Below are 20,378 nucleotides of genomic sequence, written 5' to 3' on the forward strand. Positions count from 1 at the left end.
TAAAAAAGCTGGTAGAAACCGTATGTAATGAATGAAATCGAAATGTAAGCCGATCTCTTACAATACACCACAGCACTTGCGAATCCGCATGGGACTGAACTGAGATTCACCGCTGCCTGTCTATATTTGAAACGAGCTGTCAATCAAAGAAAATATCCGGCCGCTTTCACCAATCACCAGTCTCCTCGCGGAAAGCTTTGCCATGTCCCTCCCACTGTGAGGCTCGGAGTCCGTGGGCGGGCGTTTTCGCAGTATTTGTCCAATAACCGTCTTGCATTTTGAGATTGAAAAGCGCATAGCTCCCAAATGCCATTGAAGTCCACTGAGGCTGGGCTGCATCGCGCTGTCACGAGGGGGAAAAACTCACGCACACATTAGGCGAACTGGGGAAAGTTATAACGGAATGATTTCGCACTGTAGTTGGGTGGAGCACATATATTTCTATGATTCTGGATCTGAAATAGCAATGTTATAAGGTCGGCTATAACATAAGCCTAGCGCAATTCATCCTACACGATGTTCGTCATTTTTAGAGGAGGCTGAGCCTCCCTCGTTGTCTTAGAGCAATCGCCCGTGCTCCTTATATACAAACACGAGACTTTGTTTTGTATGAGCTCTAAATCTCAAAATCTAGGCAGTAAATGAATAAATAAATAAATAGAACAGATGTTTTTGTATTTAATACGCTTAGGATGAAAGGATGCAGTGGCTTTGAACGCTTTACTCACCTGCTGTTGTGCAGCCTTTTGTGTTTGCATTCTCATTAGCTTTAGAAGTGCATAAGTATGAGCATGTGTGTTTATGATTTGCTGTTCTTCAACAAAAAAAGGGTAATGTGACGCCAATTAGGGGCTGAGATTACGCCCGGGGTGACAGTGTGCTGCACAATGCTGTCACATCAGCTCATCAGTTAGTAATGTGTACTGAGTGACAGCGCAATGAAAGTTATTTATTTAGAAATGGTCGGGTCAGAGCATGCTCTCGGCTGAACCAGGCTATATTTTGACTTGTTAGAGCCTCATATCTGGTCTTGTGGCACAATGACATTTACTGCAGATGCTGAAAAACGGTGGGTCGTCCTGAGTTTACAGCCTTTTAGTTCATCTCTGTAAAATCCAATTTTATAGGAATAAATGAAATGCTGGGGTTTATTGGTATGAGCCTGTAGTTTTTATGTTTAAGTTATTTATCACTGTAAACTTCTTTTTGGTTTGTAGCCCCTGTCGAAATTTTGACGCCCTATAAATCAGGGATGTTAATTCTTTTTTAATGAAGCAAATCTCTCCACCTCTACAAATCTCTCGCATGTAGAATTCAGCTAATGATGTCCTGTAGTGCGGGGTCACTGCACAGTTTGTGCCAGAGTGTAGAATGTAGACATAATAGCTGTTTATTTATACCGGGTTCATTTGGGTTTTCTTTAAAAAAGAAAAAGAGAGAGAGAGAAAGAAAAAATCCAGGTTTTATTGAAAAATTAAAACTGACAAAAGGTTTCGTTTTGGTCACCGAGGTTAAGGTTAGGGTTACATTTAGTGGCAGTCATATAATTAATTAATTAATTAGCTGGCTGCATTAATAATTATGTCCGTGCACTGCAAGAATAATATCTTAGCAAGTAAATAGTAAATATATTGAATCGTGATAAATTTATTTATTATTTCCTGTTATAGTCTTGTTCTGTTGGCAGATTTTTTTTTCTAAATTTAAGCATTTATTTTTACAAAGAAAAAATCTTATCTCCTCATAGAATAAGAATTAAAAGTGTGAACTGTATACCAAAATAACAGGCTGAATAATATTATATTTGATCTGTAATAGTCTCATAATTAAATAATATAGGCTGGCATTGAGTGGTATATCAGATATATTCCATTCAGCTACCATGATACTGAACAAGTCGAAGATGAGTAGCTGAATGGAATATATCTGATAGACCATGAAAAAAAGCCATTATTATTATTATTATTATTATAATACACACTCTCTTTATATGAGCATTCTCGAAGGCCAACGCTAGCTTACCCGTGACTCAGTGCTGTTAGTGTGGCAGTCCAGTTACCTTCCAGCCGGTGTAGGATTAAACAGTAGTGTTAGCGAAGGCCAATGCTAGCATAGTCAAGCCAGTGCTATGAACTCCTAGCACAGACTAACGACCGAGAAACTGACATTTCTGTCTCCAGACTCTTCTTCCACGCCCGCTCGCCACAGTATTTTTCACTCGTACTGAAGTATTCATTTCCCTGTGTAATTTACTTAGTTACTTTTAAAATCAACATTGACAGCTACACACAACGGAGCGACCTGGCAGCCAAAATTCTCCCAAAATCTTCGGTATTTAACAAAGCAAACCTGGCTGCCATGTTTGTTTTCAAATTGTCACAGTCACTCGCTAGCATGGAAGTTTTACGTCTCCGACACGTGATGTCATGTTGTCTTGACAACGTGCAATATTTTAACAATATTGCATACTCATTCTCCATTGGGTAGAGTGACATAATATATGTAGGATAAGCGATATTCTAACAATATTGCATGCTATCAAACCAAATGAATGAAACCTGCTAGAAGGGAATAGAGTACATGTTTTTATTTCATCGAAAAAGTGTCCTGTATGGATAATAATAAGAATTATTACACTAACGGGCCACATTTTCCATGGAATAAAAAACGTATTCTATTCCCTTCTAGCAGGTTTATTGATGGCATGCAATATTGTTATCATATCGCTTATCCTCCATGTATTACGCCACTCTACCCAATAGAGAATGAGCATGCAATACTGTTATAATATTGCACATTGTCAAGACAACATGATGTCACATTTCAGAGCTCATGCGAAGATCCAATGACAAAACTTTTCTGTTGCGCATGCACATAGTCATTTCTTTGTCGGCTGGGAGAGAGAGAAGACGAGGTGAATTCAGTGCTCAGATTAAGCAATAAATAAATAAACGGAAACTAAAGACGTGCTGAACACCCCAAAGGCTACCAAAACTTCATTATATAGTTTTCACGCATATTTACAGTAGAAAAACATACCAACGGACATCAAAAAAACTGGAAAAGAGACACGTCGGAGATGTAAACTTCCGCACTAGTGAGTAACTCACAGTTTGTTCAGAAACATGGCTGCAAGGTTTGCTTCATTAAAAGCCGAAGATTTAAAGAGAAAAATGTGCTGAACACCCCAAAGGCTACCAAAACTTCATTATATATTCTTCACGCATATTTACAGTACAAAAATATACCAACGGACATCAAAAAAACTGGAAAAGAGACATGTCGGAGATGTAAACTTCCGCACTAGTGAGTGACTCACGGTTTGTTCAGAAACATGGCTGCGAGGTTTGCTTCATTAAAAGACAAAGATTTAAAGAGAAAGATGTGCTGAACACCCCAAGGGCTACCAAAACTTCATTATATATTCTTCACGCATATTTACAGTAGAAAAACATACCAACGGACATCAAAAAAACTGGAAAAGAGACACGTCGGAGATGTAACACTTCCGCGCTAGTGAGTGACTCACAGTTTGTTCAGAAACATGGCTGCGAGGTTTGCTTCATTAAAAGCTGAAGATTTAAAGAGAAAGACACACTGAACACCTGAAAGGCTACAAAAACTCCCTGGATGTTCTTCATGCATTTAATCTTCTGCATTAAATATATAGGAAAACTGGAAGACATAAGACTTCTGTGCTCGCGAGTGACTAACAGTTTGTAAACAAACATGGCCGCAAGTTTTGCTTCATTCAAAGTGAAAGATTTAAAGAGAAAGACGCGCTGAACACCCGAAAGACTACAAAAAACTTCCCTGGATATTCTTCACACATATTTACAAGAGAAAAACATACCAATGGACATCGAAAAACTGGAAAAGCGAGCAATAGCGGAAATATTATTAAAGTTCTACTTGGAGGTGAGGAAAAGTGACTTTTACAAGAGGACGTCACTTGTGAACTTCACTCAGCAAAGCCGTTTTGTTTTGAACAACTGCAATGTAACAATTAACTACGACCAAAAGTAACTTTGAACTTGAACTATCAACCTGTATATACGGTAGCTTGTATATAAGTTGGTTTGTTGTTCAGGCTTTTTGGACTTGTACCATTTTTATTGTTAGAACTTTGACTTTGTACAGTACACTGGATTGACAGAACATTGAATTACATTCAATCAGAATCAGCATTCAATATTGGTAAGTTACCCCCCTGTTCTTAACTTTTTGTAAAATCTATAATTGTTCCATTGAATGTGTAAAATAATAATACTCATTCATCTCATCTCATTATCTCTAGCCGCTTTATCCTTCTACAGGGTCGCAGGCAAGCTGGAGCCTATCCCAGCTGACTACGGGCGAAAGGCGGGGTACACCCTGGACAAGTCGCCAGGTCATCACAGGGCTGACACATAGACACAGACAACCATTCACACTCACATTCACACCTACGCTCAATTTAGAGTCACCAGTTAACCTAACCTGCATGTCTTTGGACTGTGGGGGAAACCGGAGCACCCGGAGGAAACCCATGCGGACACGGGGAGAACATGCAAACTCCACACAGAAAGGCCCTCGCCGGCCACGGGGCTCGAACCCGGACCTTCTTGCTGTGAGGCGACAGCGCTAACCACTACACCACCGTGCCGCCCCAAAATAATAATAATAATAATGGCTTTTTTGTGGTATATCAGATATATCCCATTCAGCTGCCATGATATTGAACGAGTCGAAGACGAGTAGCTGAATGGAATATATCTGATATACCATGAAAAAAGCCAGCCAATATTGCTTATTATTATTATTATTATTATTATTATTATTATTATACATACACACTCTCTTCATCTCAGCATTCTCGAAGGCCAATGCTAGCTTACCCACAACTCAATGCTGTTAGCCTGGCAGTCCAGTTATCTTCCAGCCAGTGTAGTATTGAGCAGTAGTGTTAGCGAAGGCCAATGCTAGCATAGTCAAGCCAGTGCTATCAAGAACTCCTAGCACAGGCTAACGACCGAGAAACTAACATTTCTGTCTCCAGACTCTTCTTCCACACCCGCTCACCACAATATTTTTCACTCATACTGGAGTATTCTTTTTTCCCTGTGTAATTTACTTAGTTACTTTTAAAATCAACATCGACAGCAAACCTGGTGGCCATGTTTGTTTACAAATTGTCACAGTCACTCGCTAGCGCTTAAGTCTCCGAAGTGTGATGCCATGTTGTCTTGACAACCATGCAATATCGTAAACCATATTCGACGCTCATTCTCCATTGGGTAGAGTGATGTCATACATGTACGTAGGATAAGCGATATGTTAACAATATCACATGCTATCGAACCAAGTGAAAGAAACCCGATAGAAGGGAATAGAACATGTGTTTTTATTCCATGGAAAGTGTCTTAAGCCTAGGTCACAACCGGACGTACGATTTTTTGGCCATGCGATTTTTGGCGTTTCCCAAATCGCTGCATTTTTTTGTTCGTGGAGAAAGACGCACGTTGGCCGTAAGTTTGTCTTGCAACCTGAAAAAAACGTAAGCGCCCGTACAGTTTGTTTGACATGACAAAGAACCTCTGCGGCCAGTCTACGGCTCGAAAATCAGCATGTCACACGCGCCCTCCGTGCGTTTCTTGCGTTTTTTGCACGTAGACCGGCCGTAGGAGCACATACGGCCGGTTGTGACCGAGGCTTTATATGGATAATAATAAGAAATATTTGATAAATCTGGCAGGGCGGCACGGTGGTGTAGTGGTTAGCGCTGTCGCCTCACAGCAAGAAGGTCCGGGTTCGAGTCCCGTGGCCGGCGAGGGCCTTTCTGTGCGGAGTTTGCATGTTCTCCCCGTGTCCGCGTGGGTTTCCTCCGGGTGCTCCGGTTTCCCCCACACTCCAAAGACATGCAGGCTAGGTTAACTGGTGACTCTAAATTGACCGTGAGTGTGAATGGTTGTCTGTGTCTATGTGTCAGCCCTGTGATGACCTGGCGACTTGTCCAGGGTGTACCCCGCCTTTCGCCCGTAGTCAGCTGGGATAGGCTCCAGCTTGCCTGCGACCCTGTAGAAGGATAAAGCGGCTAGAGATAATGAGATGAGATGATAAATCTGGCCATATTTGAGATATTTTCATCATGTTGGTATTATAGAAGGTCCTTATAAGATCATGGTGAAACAAGTGTGTGTGTGTGTCCATTCTCCCACTGGTCCTGGCCTGTCAAAAGTGCTAACCTGCTTGGAGAACCACTCTCTTATTTAACTCTGCCCTTTTCCTCCATATTGAATGGGAGATAAAAAGTGACGAGACACACAGTCACCTGTCCTACTTCCATGGCAATGAGGTGCTTCATCAAGCTGGAGAAAAAAAAAACTTTTGGTCTCTGTTGCATTTTTGTGCTATCTGGATATTAATCACTAATGGCAATGTGGCCAATGAGTGTGATACAGTTCCCACTGTCCTTGTGGAAAGTTATGTAGACAATGTCACTTGGAGCACAGTGATGCTTTGAGGGAGATTTTTGCACATCGTCACTTCCTTCTTTAAGATGCAAAGTGCAGATGTTCCTTTAGAGGGAGCTCTGGGACATCTCCCCATCCCCACCCCAACCCCTCACTCCCACCCCCAGGCTGATTCATGACTGCCTGATCTGGATTCACAGTAATTGAGAGCAGCAAAGAATGGGAAATCGATAGCAAGGCTGGCAGTTCTTTAATGGCGCCTCTTTTTTACCTGTTATCGAGTGAGACGTGCTTCAGGCATCTCTGACAATGACATCCTGCCCTCATAGCTCCCAGCCAAGTGATGAGCAGAGACAACAGCCACCGGAAGCTCGAGCGTCGAGTGCTCTGGCTCTGCCGGATGAGTGCGTGGGATAAGGTGGGGTCTGGATGAGGTGAGAAATTGCTTTCTCGAATAAAGTTTACACTCGGCGGGTTTTGAATGCGCAGCCTTAAACACTTGGGAATTGAAGGGATGTAAGATGAATGAAATATGCAGCAAGCCATGTTTCGCCTTGAGATGATGTTGGACAGGTTCCTGTGGGAGAGAGGAGAAAAGACTTGTTGCGTGTCTCCATCTAGTGGTTGAAAGGTGATACGTTGCTCTGGTGTACGTCGATATGAGTGAGGTTCGAGCAAACGGCTTCTGCTGTGCTTTGTTTTACTGAGATGATAAAACCAGGGCGTTAGATCAGTCAGGACAGAAATGAGTTGTAGGTGAAATAGTTACGTCTTTTCAGTATCGCTGCAGGTTTGGATGAGTGTGTGAATGTGGTGTAAGAGAGCTAAGGTGTTATTTTGCGATGTGTAGCTCTGCGCTGTTTCTATCTTCACTAAATAGGATCACTTTTTCTTACTCTTCTTTCTGTTCTTAATATCCCTCTCTCTCTCGATCTCTTTTACTCCTCATGATTTATAGCTCTTTTGCTTTATTACCCCATCCCTCCGTCTGTCCTTCTCTGCTTGCTGGTAATGGATGTATGGGACTATGTTGTAGGTAAAGGCCCTGAGACCATCTTTGCGGGTCAGAATCTGAATGATAATGAATGGCACACGGTCCGTGTGGTCCGAAGGGGGAAAAGTCTGAAGCTTACAGTGGATGACCTGCAGCCCTCAGAAGGTACACATCTGCCCCTTATCTCTCTCTCTCTCTCTCTCTTTCTCTCTCACACACACACTCCCTCTCTCTCACACACAAACACACTCCCTCTCTCTTGATCGCTCACTCACTCACTCTTTCTCTCTCTCTCTCACACACACACACTCACACACACGCCCTCTCTCTCTCACTCAGACTCTCTCTCTCTCTCTCTCTCTCTCTCACACACACACACACACACACACACACACACTCCCTCCCTCTCTCTCACACACACACACACACACACACACACTCACACACATGCTCCCTCTCCGTCACACACACACACACACACACACACACTCCCTCTCTCTCACTCATTCACACTCTCTCACACACACTCACTTTCTCTCTCTCTCTCTCTCTCTCTCTCTCTCTCTCACACACACACACACTCTCTCTCACACACACACTCTCTCTCTCTCTCTCTCTCTCTCTCACACACACACATTCACTCACACACACACACACACACACACACTCTCTCTCTCTTGCACACTCTCTCTCTCTCTCTCTCTCTCTCTCACACACACACACACACACACACACACACTCACTCACTTTCTCTCTCTCACACACACACACACACACACACACACACACACACTTTCTCTCTCTCTCTCACACACACACACACACACTCACTCACTTTCTCTCTCTCACACACACACACACACACACACACACTTTCTCTCGTTTGCACACGCTCTCTCTCTCTCTCTCTCTCACACACACACACACACACACACACACACACACACACACACACACACACACACACTTTCTCTCTCTCTCACACACACACACACACACACACTTTCTCTCTCTCTCTCTCTTTCTCTCTCTCACACACACACACACACACACACACACTCACTCACACATGCTCCCTCTCTCACTCACTCACTCACACACACACACACACACACACACACACACACACCTTATCACCATACAAAGACAGGATTTATTTATTTATTTATTTATTTTACAGCTGATGCAATATAATATATTTTTTTCTTGTTCAGTAATTGCACTGGCTTGTATAAAATGCCTTTTGGGTGTAAAGAAAATTTCTTCTACATTTGATGCATTTGGAGTCTGAAACTCAGGGAATACATTAAATTCACATAACCTCCTTGATTTAAGAGTGAGACTAGTCCCTCCTGGCAGGCTTTAAAAGATATTTATAAAATATTAAAGTGCTTTCTTCTCTCCCACTAGATCTAACTAACTCAGTTTGAGTTTTTCACATTGACTCAGTTTTTCTTCTGTCCTTCTCTAAATCTCTCACCTGATTGGTCTGCCTTTGAAGGCCAAATTACAGGAGACCACACGCAGCTAGAGTTCCATAACATCGAGACGGGCATCATTACAGAAAAGCTCTACATGCCTGCCGTTCCTTCAAACTTCATCGGGCACCTGCAGGGTCTGTCCTTCAATGGCATGTCCTATATCGATCTTTGCAAGAATGGGGACATTGACTACTGTGAGCTAAATGCCATGATTGGCTACAAGAGCATCGTGGCAGACCCAGTGACCTTCAAGTCTCGCACCAGTTATGTGACCCTACCAACGCTGCATGCCTACTACTCCATGCACCTCTTCCTCCAGTTCAAGACCACTTCCCCTGATGGACTGATCCTCTACAACCGAGGAGATGGCAACGACTTCATCGTGGTGGAACTGGTTAAAGGGTAAGAGCTGCTTTCCTCTATACTGATGAACAGTCCGTTATTAATCTTCTGATCCAGTGAACATATAGATCCTGTTCAGGTTTAAATAAGGACCTAAATTCTGTTCAGGTCCTGCCTTAAAGGAGCTACTTTCAATTTTTATAGCGCCCCACTGTCTGCAAGGTGAACTGCCCTTGAAAGGAAATATTATGAAGACTTTCCCTACACCCCACCACCCCATTCTCTCTGTAGATTTGTTACCTTTGGCAACTTTGTTGGAGGAGGTTATGTTTTCGGCTCCATTTGTTTGTCTGTTCCCAATGTAACTCAAAAAGTAGTGAACGGATTTTGATGAAATTTTGAGAAAAGGTGAGCCATGGACCAAGGAACCATTGATTAGATTTTGATGCAAATCCAGATATGTGTGTGGAACCAGGATTTTTTTTTTTTGTCTGTTCCCAACATAACTCAAAAAGTAGTGAACGAATTTGGATGAAATTTGGTGAACAGCTTTAGTATTATCCAAGGTTCAAGTGATTTTGAATTTGATGTTGATTATATGTGGCTTGGCGGAGGTACAAACTCTACCGAGTGCCCTTCTAGTTCAAATATTTTCTGCCATTGGGTGGAACTAATTAATGATCCAGAAAAAAAAGAAAACAAAATGTGGAAGTAAGTAAATAAATAAATAATCAGAATCAGAAAAACTTTGTCTGCCATGACAGAAAATCATCTTAAAGGAGATACGCAGAACCTTTATTTTTAAATACATTTCTGAGTGGATAGTATCTCTATCCTTGACTCCTGTATGCTGCATAAATGGGAATAAAAATATATATATTTTTGAGAGTTAAAATCGACCGCAAAGTTGGCATTCGAGCTGCCCCACTGAGCCAGCCAGCCCTGAGTGCATGATGTCACAGCGGTAACTGGTTTTAAGGCCGAGGCCTTTGACAGCTATAGACCAAAGCCATATAAATAAAAATTTATGGTGAAAGTAAGAAATACCGTTACTGACTTACTCAACTAAGACTGATTTGACTTCATTGATTGTGGGTTGACTCTCGTTAAAACAGGATGGGTGTTCTAACTTATGGAACATACATGTACATGCATGCATTTTCACTGATAAAACGTAAAAGGCTCATTAAATAATCAGATGAACTGAGACAATCACATTCTGAAGCAAATTAAATAATCTTATTCCGGTAACTTAAACACACAATACAAGCTACATGTATTAATCTAAATGCAGGTAAACAAGAAGTGTTGTTGTTTTTGTTGTTTTGTATCCAAATGAGAGTCAGAGCTTACCCGTCTGTGTTCTCGCTTCTTGAAGGCCGATCTTGTGGCCAATTGTTTTGAAACAATCTGACTTTCAATTGTTCGTTCAGTTCTCCGGTCATTCGCTTCTTCCACGTAAGGGTGAGATATTGCTGCTGAGGCAAGTCTATCCAGCAGAGAAATCAGACGGCTGGTCCACTCATTCTCCATTTTCTCCATACTGAGTACTCCGCCATTACTGCTCGGCTCAGGCAATTACTAAAACCCAGAACAGGACGGGACAGAACGTCACCGGTTTTAGCAACAACCGCAGGGAGGTCCCTGCCCGAGCGATATGTCACGTCACGTCCCGCTCCGTCTCGGGTTTTAGCAACAACCCTTGGCTCACACACCGGGAGAACTGGTGCAACTGAGCTTACTTTCCTTTTCCTGTAGTTTTCTTTTCCTTTAATTGTTGGTACTGCACCCTCCTTCAATACAGGGTTATAGCCAATGCTCCTCAACAGATCAGAGGTCTCGTACGAGTCTTCAGTAAAATGTGCAGAGCAGAGGAGAGACCGCTTCGTAGGCGCCCAATGTGCCCGTGAACAACTCACAAAACGCGTCCAAATCTTTGCAGTTTAAACATTCTTGGGCCATGAATGCAACATAAATCCACCTTCTGTCATGTTGCTGCACCGGCCAAAACCACATCTACATGGCATGGTGATAAATTAGCTAAAAATGAAGGATCGGAGTCGCAATCAGCTCTGTGTTTTAGTTTAGTGGAAATGGCGATGAGACCGATAGCCTTCCTGCGGTGATGTCACAGGTCATTCACTCAGACCGCTACCTATATACTGTAAATCACTTTAATCGTAAAAATTACTATATTAGATTTATTGTTAACGCTTAAAACTATTCCTGTGCCATTCTTGAGGTCTCAAGGCATTTATAAACAAAAAGTGATGCCATGGTTCTGCGTATCGCCTTTAAGTGTGGCTGATTAGCCTTGTGTTTATATAGTGGTGATGGTTATAAAAGTAAAGAGATGTTATTGTTTATTTAAGATTTTTTACAGCAGTGGGAATGAATGAGTTACGGAAAATGTTCTCCATGGCAAAGGGGACTTTGTAGCGACAACCTGATGATAGTAACTGGAAAGACTTGTACAGCGGGTGGGTGGGATCTGCTATAATGTGGTTAGCCTCCTTTTTAACTGCTTGTGTGTGGAGTACAGATAATTGAGAAGAGACTAAATAAGACAGATAAACAAGTGTCATTCCTCTTTCTTATTTATCTCGAGGGTCTGTTCTTCATTTTTTGTGTGTTTTATGGTTTGTGTGAGAGTTTACATAATATAAGTGCAGAGAGAATAAGGGAAGGGGGTTGTGGGGAATTATGTGACTTGGTTGGTTGGTCATTTATTTGTAACATTACTGTATCATGGCATTACTTAAAAAAGTAATGTTTTATTAATGGACTAAAGGGTTAGATAAACTAGTAATATTTGGCTGCACATTGTTGATAGTCCTATCAATGTTCTTTATATTGCAAATAAGTGAGATAAAAAAAACAAGATATGTAAGGAATAACACTCTTCAAGCCATGCTCATTCTCATCTCATTATCTCTAGCTGCTTTATCCTGTTCTACAGGGTCGCAGGCAAGCTGCAGCCTATCCCAGCTGACTACGGGCGAAAGGTGGGGTACACCCTGGACAAGTCGCCAGGTCATCACAGGGCCGACACATAGACACAGACAACCATTCACACTCACAATCACACCTACGGTCAATTTAGAGTCACCAGTTAACCTAACCTGCATGTCTTTGGACTGTGGGGGAAACCGGAGCACCCGGAGGAAACCCACGCGGACACGGGGAGAACATGCAAACTCCGCACAGAAAGGCCCTCGCCGGCCACAGGGCTCGAACCCGGACCTTCTTGCTGTGAGGCGACAGCGCTAACCACTACACCACCGTGCAGCCCCTCAGGCCATGCTGTTATTGAAAAATAATCTACCCCGATGTGGCAGGATGCCGTGAACACCCCAAAATGGATTATTTTCCTGAAAACTGCACACCATGGAATGTATTCTTCTTCTTATACGACAGGGATTTGCCAACGATTAAAATTTTTAAAAATGTATTATTTGAACGGGCGGCACGGTGGTGTAGTGGTTAGCGCTGTCGCCTCACAGCAAGAAGGTCCTGGGCTCGAGCCCCGGGGCCGGCGAGGGCCTTTCTGTGTGGAGTTTGCATGTTCTCCCCGTGTCCGCGTGGGTTTCCTCCGGGTGCTCCGGTTTCCCCCACAGTCCAAAGACATGCAGGTTAGGTTAACTGGTGACTCTAAATTGACCGTAGGTGTGAATGTGAGTGTGAATGGTTGTCTGTGTCTATGTGTCAGCCCTGTGATGACCTGGCGACTTGTCCAGGGTGTACCCCGCCTTTCGCCCGTAGTCAGCTGGGATAGGCTGCAGCTTGCCTGCGACCCTGTAGAAGGATAAAGCGGCTAGAGATAATGAGATGAGAATGAGATGAGTATTATTTGAACAACATGTCACTTTTTTTAACCATTTCCAGTTACATTTAATGTTATAGAATGTCCGCAAGACACATTACTTCCACGTTATGGCAGCTAGAAACAGTGGTATCCTCTGTTTTCAGGTGCTTTTTTTTTTTTTTTTTAAATTAAAGGTAGACTGCCTTTCAGATTTTTCAGGTTTAGGTCATTAAAAGAATTTTCCCTGACACCCAATTATTTTTGTTTAGTGGACTGAAAGCTACTGAATTCAAATCACAGACTTCCAATTTATTCTTTTTTTTTTAATAGGACAGTTAATGAATTTATGGCCACATGGCCCTAAATTCTCTGCAATTTTTTCCTGCTTCACCATAACCCAATTCAGGATACTACATCATGCATCACGTGGTGGGCTTTCCCCGTTTGCGCAAGGCATTGTGGGATACATGTTTGAAACAGGAGAGAAAAATGGAGGATGTGAGTGTGTGAATGAAACGTGAAAGACCGACTAGTAACGGAAAGCAAGAAGATGTTATGTTATATACGAAGGAAAGGAAACGCAGGACCAAACTAATAAATATCAGCTAAACTAATAAATATCAGGATACTACATCATGCATCACATGGTGGGCTTTCACCATTTGCGCAAGGCATTGTGGGATACATGTTTGAAACAGGAGAGAAAAATGGAGGATGTGAGTGTGTGAATGAAACGTGAAAGACCGACTAGTAATGGAAAGCAAGAAGAAATTATGTTATGTTATATACGAAGGAAAGGAAACGCAGGACCATACTAATAAATATCGGCGCTCAGCGAGCACCTCGGTGTGATCAGCTGCTCATTTAGCGACAGAATGATGGAACTGTCAGTGCACGGTCAAAGGTCAACCTGTAGATGGCAGTAATGCAACACCGTGGATGCCGGCTGCTGTAAAACCCAAAAGAAGAAGAAGGTAAACCTTCGCATGCGTACACTGGACTTCCTCTGTCTGCTTGACTGCATGAAGCGAGCGATTTCATACCCATTCTTTGCTCGGGAATCCCCTCAAATTAAATAACTTCCCAACCATAAAATGGCCTGATTTTTTTTTTAGATATTACAGAAATAAACATATATCACAATGACCAAATTTCAGAGGGAACTAAATTTCACCGATTTTATGAAATTGAAAGACCATCTAGCTTTAAGACAAAAGCACAGATTTGCAAAGACGTTACAGAAAAACTGGAAAGTCCTCTGTCCTGAAGGCCCGTGGTGGAAAACACTCAATATAACATGAATATGAACTCGAAGGGCACTCGATAGAGTTCATACAAATATATACGGCCAGTTAAACATTTTTTAACATCTGTATTCAGTCATATATCTAAATATTTGTATTTAAGAATTTATTCATTGCCTTCTCTCAGATCCCACTGGTATTATAAATTAATGATTTTTTTTTTTTGGAAAACCATTGATACTAGGCAGTGTTAATGTTAACTTTATGAAGAATATATGTGCTATAAATGTCTAACTAGAAGGGCACTCGGTAGAGTTCATACCTCCACCAAGCCACATATTAACAACATCAAAATCAAGTCACTTGAATCTCGGATAATACTAAAGCTGTGCACCAAATTTCATCAAAATCCGTTCACTACTTTTTGAGTTATGTTGGGAACAGACAAAAAAAAATTGAAACCAGCATCAGCTGAGTGGGACAGCACGGTGGTGTAGTGGTTAGAGCTGTCGCCTCACAGCAAGAAGGTCCGGGTTTGAGCCCCGTGGCCGGCGAGGGCCTTTCTGTGCGGAGTTTGCATGTTCTCCCCGTGTCCGTGTGGGTTTCCTCCGGGTGCTCCGGTTTCCCCCACAGTCCAAAGACATGCAGGTTAGGTTAACTGGTGTGACTAAATTGACCGTAGGTGTGAATGTGAGTGTGAATGGTTGTCTGTGTCTATGTGTCAGCCCTGTGATGACCTGGCGACTTGTCCAGGGTGTACCCCGCCTTTCGCCCGTAGTCAGCTGGGATAGGCTCCAGCTTGCCTGCGACCCTGTAGAAGGATAAAGCGGCTAGAGATAATGAGATGAGATGAATGAGATCAGCTGAGTGGCTGTTGTGTTTAATAAATCTCTCTCTATCTATCTATTCTGACTTCACATACATATCTGGATTTGCATCAAAATCTAATCAATTGTTCCTTGGCCCATGGCTCACCTTTCCTCAAAATTTCATCAAACTCCATTCACTATTTTTTTTAATTACATTGTGAACAGACAAAAAATGGAAACCAGCATCAGCTGAGTGGATCTATCTATCTATCTATCTATCTATCTATCTATCTATCTATCTATCTATCTATCTATCTATCTATCTATCTATCTATCTATCTATTCTGGCTTCACATACATATCTGGATTTGCACCAAAATCTAATCAATTGTTCCTTGGCCCATGGCTCACCTTTCCTCAAAATTTAATCAAAATCCGTTCACTACTTCTTCAGAGGTGAAAACATAGCCTCCTTGGCGGAGGTAATGAATATAACACTCAGTACCGGCACCTGAAACGTCTTCCATAAATGTTAAACATCTCCAAATAAAGTTTCACCATATCAGTGATTATACATTTTCTTTGTTAAAAAGCAACATGCTTTTTCAAAATGTATTTAGTAATAACCTTAGATTACAGTATGTGGAGCATCACCCATAGAATCCCCAGTGTATGAACTGTTACTATAACATACTTGAAAGAAACAATAACATTTTAGGTATTAAATATAAAATCAATATACATACATACTCATTACACTGATGTAAAATCAAAAGCCATGGCCTCATTAACAAATGGTGCTTTGATGTTAATAGGTGTTATTTTACTTCATACACTCTGCTTAACCAATTTGTGTTTCTTTTCTTCTCTCTGGACTGAACAGTTATCTGCATTATGTATCTGACTTGGGAAACGGTGCTCACCTCATCAAAGGCAATTCTAACACACCTCTTAATGACAATCACTGGCATAATGTGATGATTTCACGCGACACCAATAACCTCCACACAGTCAAGATCGACACCAAGATCACCACGCAAACCACTATGGGGGCGAAGAACTTAGATCTGAAAGGTAAGAGTCATCATTCAGTTCAAATAATCACACAGTTCTCGTGCATTTCTGATAATTTTGTATCTTCTTAGTACAGGAGTACATTTTACAGTCAGCCACGAGAGGGCAGCACTTTGATAGTTTTCATACCATTAAAGGAGAACTGAAGGCAATTTTTTTATTATCAAAATTATATTTATCTCATTTTATTAAATATAGGAATGCATCTTTGATCGCTATTTTGTCGCTGCTATAGCAAGTTATATGAGTGTTTGAAATATGCTCTGTAATATATCAGTCCATATGTCAAAGCGATGGCCGTAAACGAGATTCGTCGAGACCTGTGCGAGACATCGTAGGACGGAAGTAAAACGTACAGCGGAAATCAAAGTGACCGACATCTGCCAACGTTTTCAAAAGACGCTTGTGCCCTTTTTCGAATGGTGATGTAATCAAGCCGGAAGTTTTGTTTGTTTTGAGAGCAATCAGGAAAGTTTGAAAAAACTAGGCAGTAATCGTCATTTAAACTCGTTTTTGTGCAATATTTCGTTTGGGAAACAGTTTTCAAAATGGCGGCACTGACACCTGGCTGACACGTCACGTTTTGAAGTCTCGCACAAGTCTCGTGAAGATCGCGCGGATAAGCGACGCCTGCCGTGGACTGAACGAACTAAATTCAACACGGCTAAAAACCGAATAGGCCGATAAGTATCATATTTAACTGCAATTAGTTGCCAATACGAGTCACAAGATAAGGTTACTAAAACTGAAAACGTAACTGAATAACACGTTAATTAAGAAATAAAGCAAGTTTAAAAATGACTTCAGTTCTCCTTTAATGAGACTCAAACATTACAAGAATATAGACTTTCTTGTCCGACAGTATGTCGATCTGAGATCCCTGTCCTTCACTCTTTAGGTGACCTGTATGTTGGAGGAGTGTCTAAAGATATGTATAAGGACCTACCGAAACTGGTGCACTCTAAAGAGGGCTTTCAGGGCTGCCTGGCGTCTGTGGACTTAAACGGCCGTTTGCCGGATCTGCTGTCAGACGCACTGAGCACTACAGGACAGGTGGAGCGGGGCTGTGAAGGTGGGCAAAGAAAGATTCCTGATTCTGGTCATCTTTCCTGAAAGTACTGAGGCCATGTGTTCAGTCAAATTCAAATCACATCTCAGGCACTCTCTTTCTCAATCACGCTTTGCTTTGTTTCCTATAACTAACATTATTTATGGCATTAATTAACACTGATAAACCATGAATGAAATGTTACTTCAACTTAATGGCAAGTTTCAACATTTACATTACGTTACATTAATGGCATTTAGCAGACACGCTTATCCAGAGCGACGTACAACATACTCAGTGCAGCCTGGGGATCAGTTGAGGGTTAGGTGCCTTGCTCAAGAACACTTCAGACATTCCTGCTGGTCAAGGGAGTCAAACCAGAAACCGTTTGGTCCCAAAGCTGCTTCTCTAACCATTAGGCCATTGCTTCCCCCATAGTAACCTGAATTATAATTATCATCATCAACACTTATCAGGGATTAGAAACAATTTATTTTTCATTTTGGTTTGTTCAACTTGTCCAGGGTGTACCCCACCTCTTGCCCATAGTCAGCTGGGATAGGCTCCAGCTGGCCCATGACCCTGTACAGGATAAGCGGTTATGGATAATGGATGGATGGATGGATGGATGGATGGAGTTTGGTTAGTTCCTGCTCCATTATTTCATGATCCCTATTTAGTTGGAAACAGAGTCGAATGAAATAAAGAAATAGTTAATAAAGTTTCCACATTATAGCAGCTAGAAACAATGATATACTCTGTTTTCAGGCACTTTTTTTTTATTAAAGATAGACTGCCTTTCAGATTTTTCAAGTGTAGGTCATAAAAAGAATTTTCCCGACACCCAATTTTGTTTAGTGGACCCAAAGCTACTGAATTCGAATCACAGACTTCCAATTTTATTAGCGTTTTGAAAATAGAACAATTATACCCCTTTTCCACCAAATCAGTTCCAGGGCTGGTTCGGGGCCAGTGCTGGTGCTGGTTCACAACTCGTTCAACTCGCGAGCCAGCTGAGAACCAGTTTGCTTTTCCATAGCTCGCAGTGCTAAGAGGAGACACGTCAGTTACGTCGCTGTATACGTCAGTTACGTCGCTGTATACATCATTACATCGCTGTATACGTCAGTTACGTTGCTATGTTTGCATAAACCTTGGCGCAAATATCGAAGCAAAAACAACACGGAAGAAGCAGCAACAACAATAATAATAATGGATGACTTCGCGTTTGTACAGCTGCAGCTTCTCGTCGCTTAAAAATGGTGACCTTTCGCGGTCTTGTTATTGTTGTTGGTCTTAACAACTCCGCCCCCCGCTGACGTAAGCGGTTCTTTCCTCTGGCCCAGCAGAGAGTTGGTGCTAGCCTGGAACCGGTTTTTCTGGCCCCAGAGCCAGTTCTTTGTCAGTGGAAACAGAAAACCCGGTTCCAAACTAAGCACTGGCCCCGAACCAGCCCTGGAACTGCTTTGGTGGAAAAGGGGCATTAATGAATTTAGGGCCACATGGCCCTAAATTCTCTGCTATTTTTTCCTGCTTCATTATGACCCATAATATGAAGATTTTCAGAGCATCTTTTTACTTGTAGTGTGATTTTGTTGTTTACAGAATTGTAGGTTGTTTCATACACACATTTTCCTGTCATTTGTTACATATTTTGGCTCATATACACACAACAGAAAAGACCAGAATACAGCTTGTAGATTTCATCTCATCTCATCTCATTATCTCTAGCCGCTTTATCCTTCTACAGGGTCGCAGGCAAGCTGGAGCCTATCCCAGCTGACTACGGGCGAAAGGCGGGGTACACCCTGGACAAGTCGCCAGGTCATCACAGGGCTGACACATAGACACAGACAACCATTCACACTCACATTCACACCTACGGTTAATTTAGAGTCACCAGTTAACCTAACCTGCATGTCTTTGGACTGTGGGGGAAACCGGAGCACCCGGAGGAAACCCACGCGGACACGGGGAGAACATGCAAACTCCGCACAGAAAGGCCCTCGCCGGCCCCGGGGCTCGAACCCAGGACCTTCTTGCTGTGAGGCGACAGCGCTAACCACTACACCACCGTGCCGCCCCAGCTTGTAGATTTATTAAATAAAAATACAGTTTCTATAAAAAGAAATAGTAACAATAAAGGAAAATATCACACAAAAGACAATATTCAAACAGCATTACCAAAAATACACTGGCCAGTGTTCAGAGTCCATGAGATATCCTAAGGTGAAGAATGCAATGAATAAGTCCGAGTCCATGAAATATCCTGAAGCGAAGAATCCGAAAAACGATCCCTTATGCGTTGTCAAATTCTGAGTCCAAGCCGTTCGTCTGTCCGAAAGCCTTGCCGCGATAATCCCTTAAGCGATTTGTTGACAACAGGTTTCGAGTCCGCGGCTGTAACAAAGAAGTGGCTATCAGGATGACTTCTGAATTTTTAAACACACCAGCATGGAATCACAAGCAAGATGACATCCCAGCTCCTCCCCTTGACCTCGAAACACAAAGGTGTGAACCGCTCCTCCCCTCGACCTGGAAACACAAAGGCGTAAACCGCTCCTCCCCTCGACCTGGAAACACAAAGGCGTAAACCGCTCCTCCCCTCGACCTGGAAACACAAAGGTGTAAACTACTCCTCCCCTCGACCTCGAAACACAAAGGTGTAAACCGCTCCTCCCCTCGACCTGGAAACACAAAGGTGTAAACTACTCCTCCCCTCGACCTCGAAACACAAAGGTGTAAACCGCTCCTCCCCTCGACCTGGAAACACAAAGGTGTAAACTACTCCTCCCCTCGACCTCGAAACACAAAGGTGTAAACCGCTCCTCCCCTCGACCTCGAAACACAAAGGTGTAAACTACTCCTCCCCTCGACCTCGAAACACAAAGGTGTAAACTACTCCTCCCCTCGACCTCGAAACACAAAGGTGTAAACCGCTCCTCCCCTCGACCTGGAAACACAAAGGTGTAAACCGCTCCTCCCCTCGACCTGGAAACACAAAGGTGTAAACTACTCCTCCCCTCGACCTCGAAACACAAAGGTGTAAACCGCTCCTCCCCTCGACCTCGAAACACAAAGGTGTAAACTACTCCTCCCCTCGACCTCGAAACACAAAGGTGTAAACTA

The 20,378-nt window shown here is 42.5% G+C and overlaps 1 protein-coding gene across 6 annotated transcripts in view; it reads left to right on the forward strand.

Moving 5' to 3' along the window:
- nrxn1a (neurexin 1a) overlaps positions 1-20,378 on the forward strand; it is a 435,939-nt gene that overhangs the window by 230,880 nt on the left and 184,681 nt on the right. For 5 of the 6 annotated variants that reach the window (XM_060940196.1, XM_060940197.1, XM_060940198.1 and 2 more), the window contains exons 9-12: positions 7,489-7,611; positions 8,948-9,329; positions 16,011-16,201; positions 17,100-17,273. In XM_060940196.1, the coding sequence (XP_060796179.1) occupies positions 7,489-7,611; positions 8,948-9,329; positions 16,011-16,201; positions 17,100-17,273 (870 nt within the window). Of the gene's footprint in view, positions 1-4,145; positions 4,198-7,488; positions 7,612-8,947; positions 9,330-16,010; positions 16,202-17,099; positions 17,274-20,378 lie in introns of those variants that run through there. The other variant, XM_060940200.1, reaches the window with a different exon arrangement.

Source organism: Neoarius graeffei, chromosome 14 (genome assembly GCF_027579695.1).
Source record: "Neoarius graeffei isolate fNeoGra1 chromosome 14, fNeoGra1.pri, whole genome shotgun sequence".
Taxonomy (NCBI): Eukaryota; Metazoa; Chordata; class Actinopteri; order Siluriformes; family Ariidae; genus Neoarius; species Neoarius graeffei.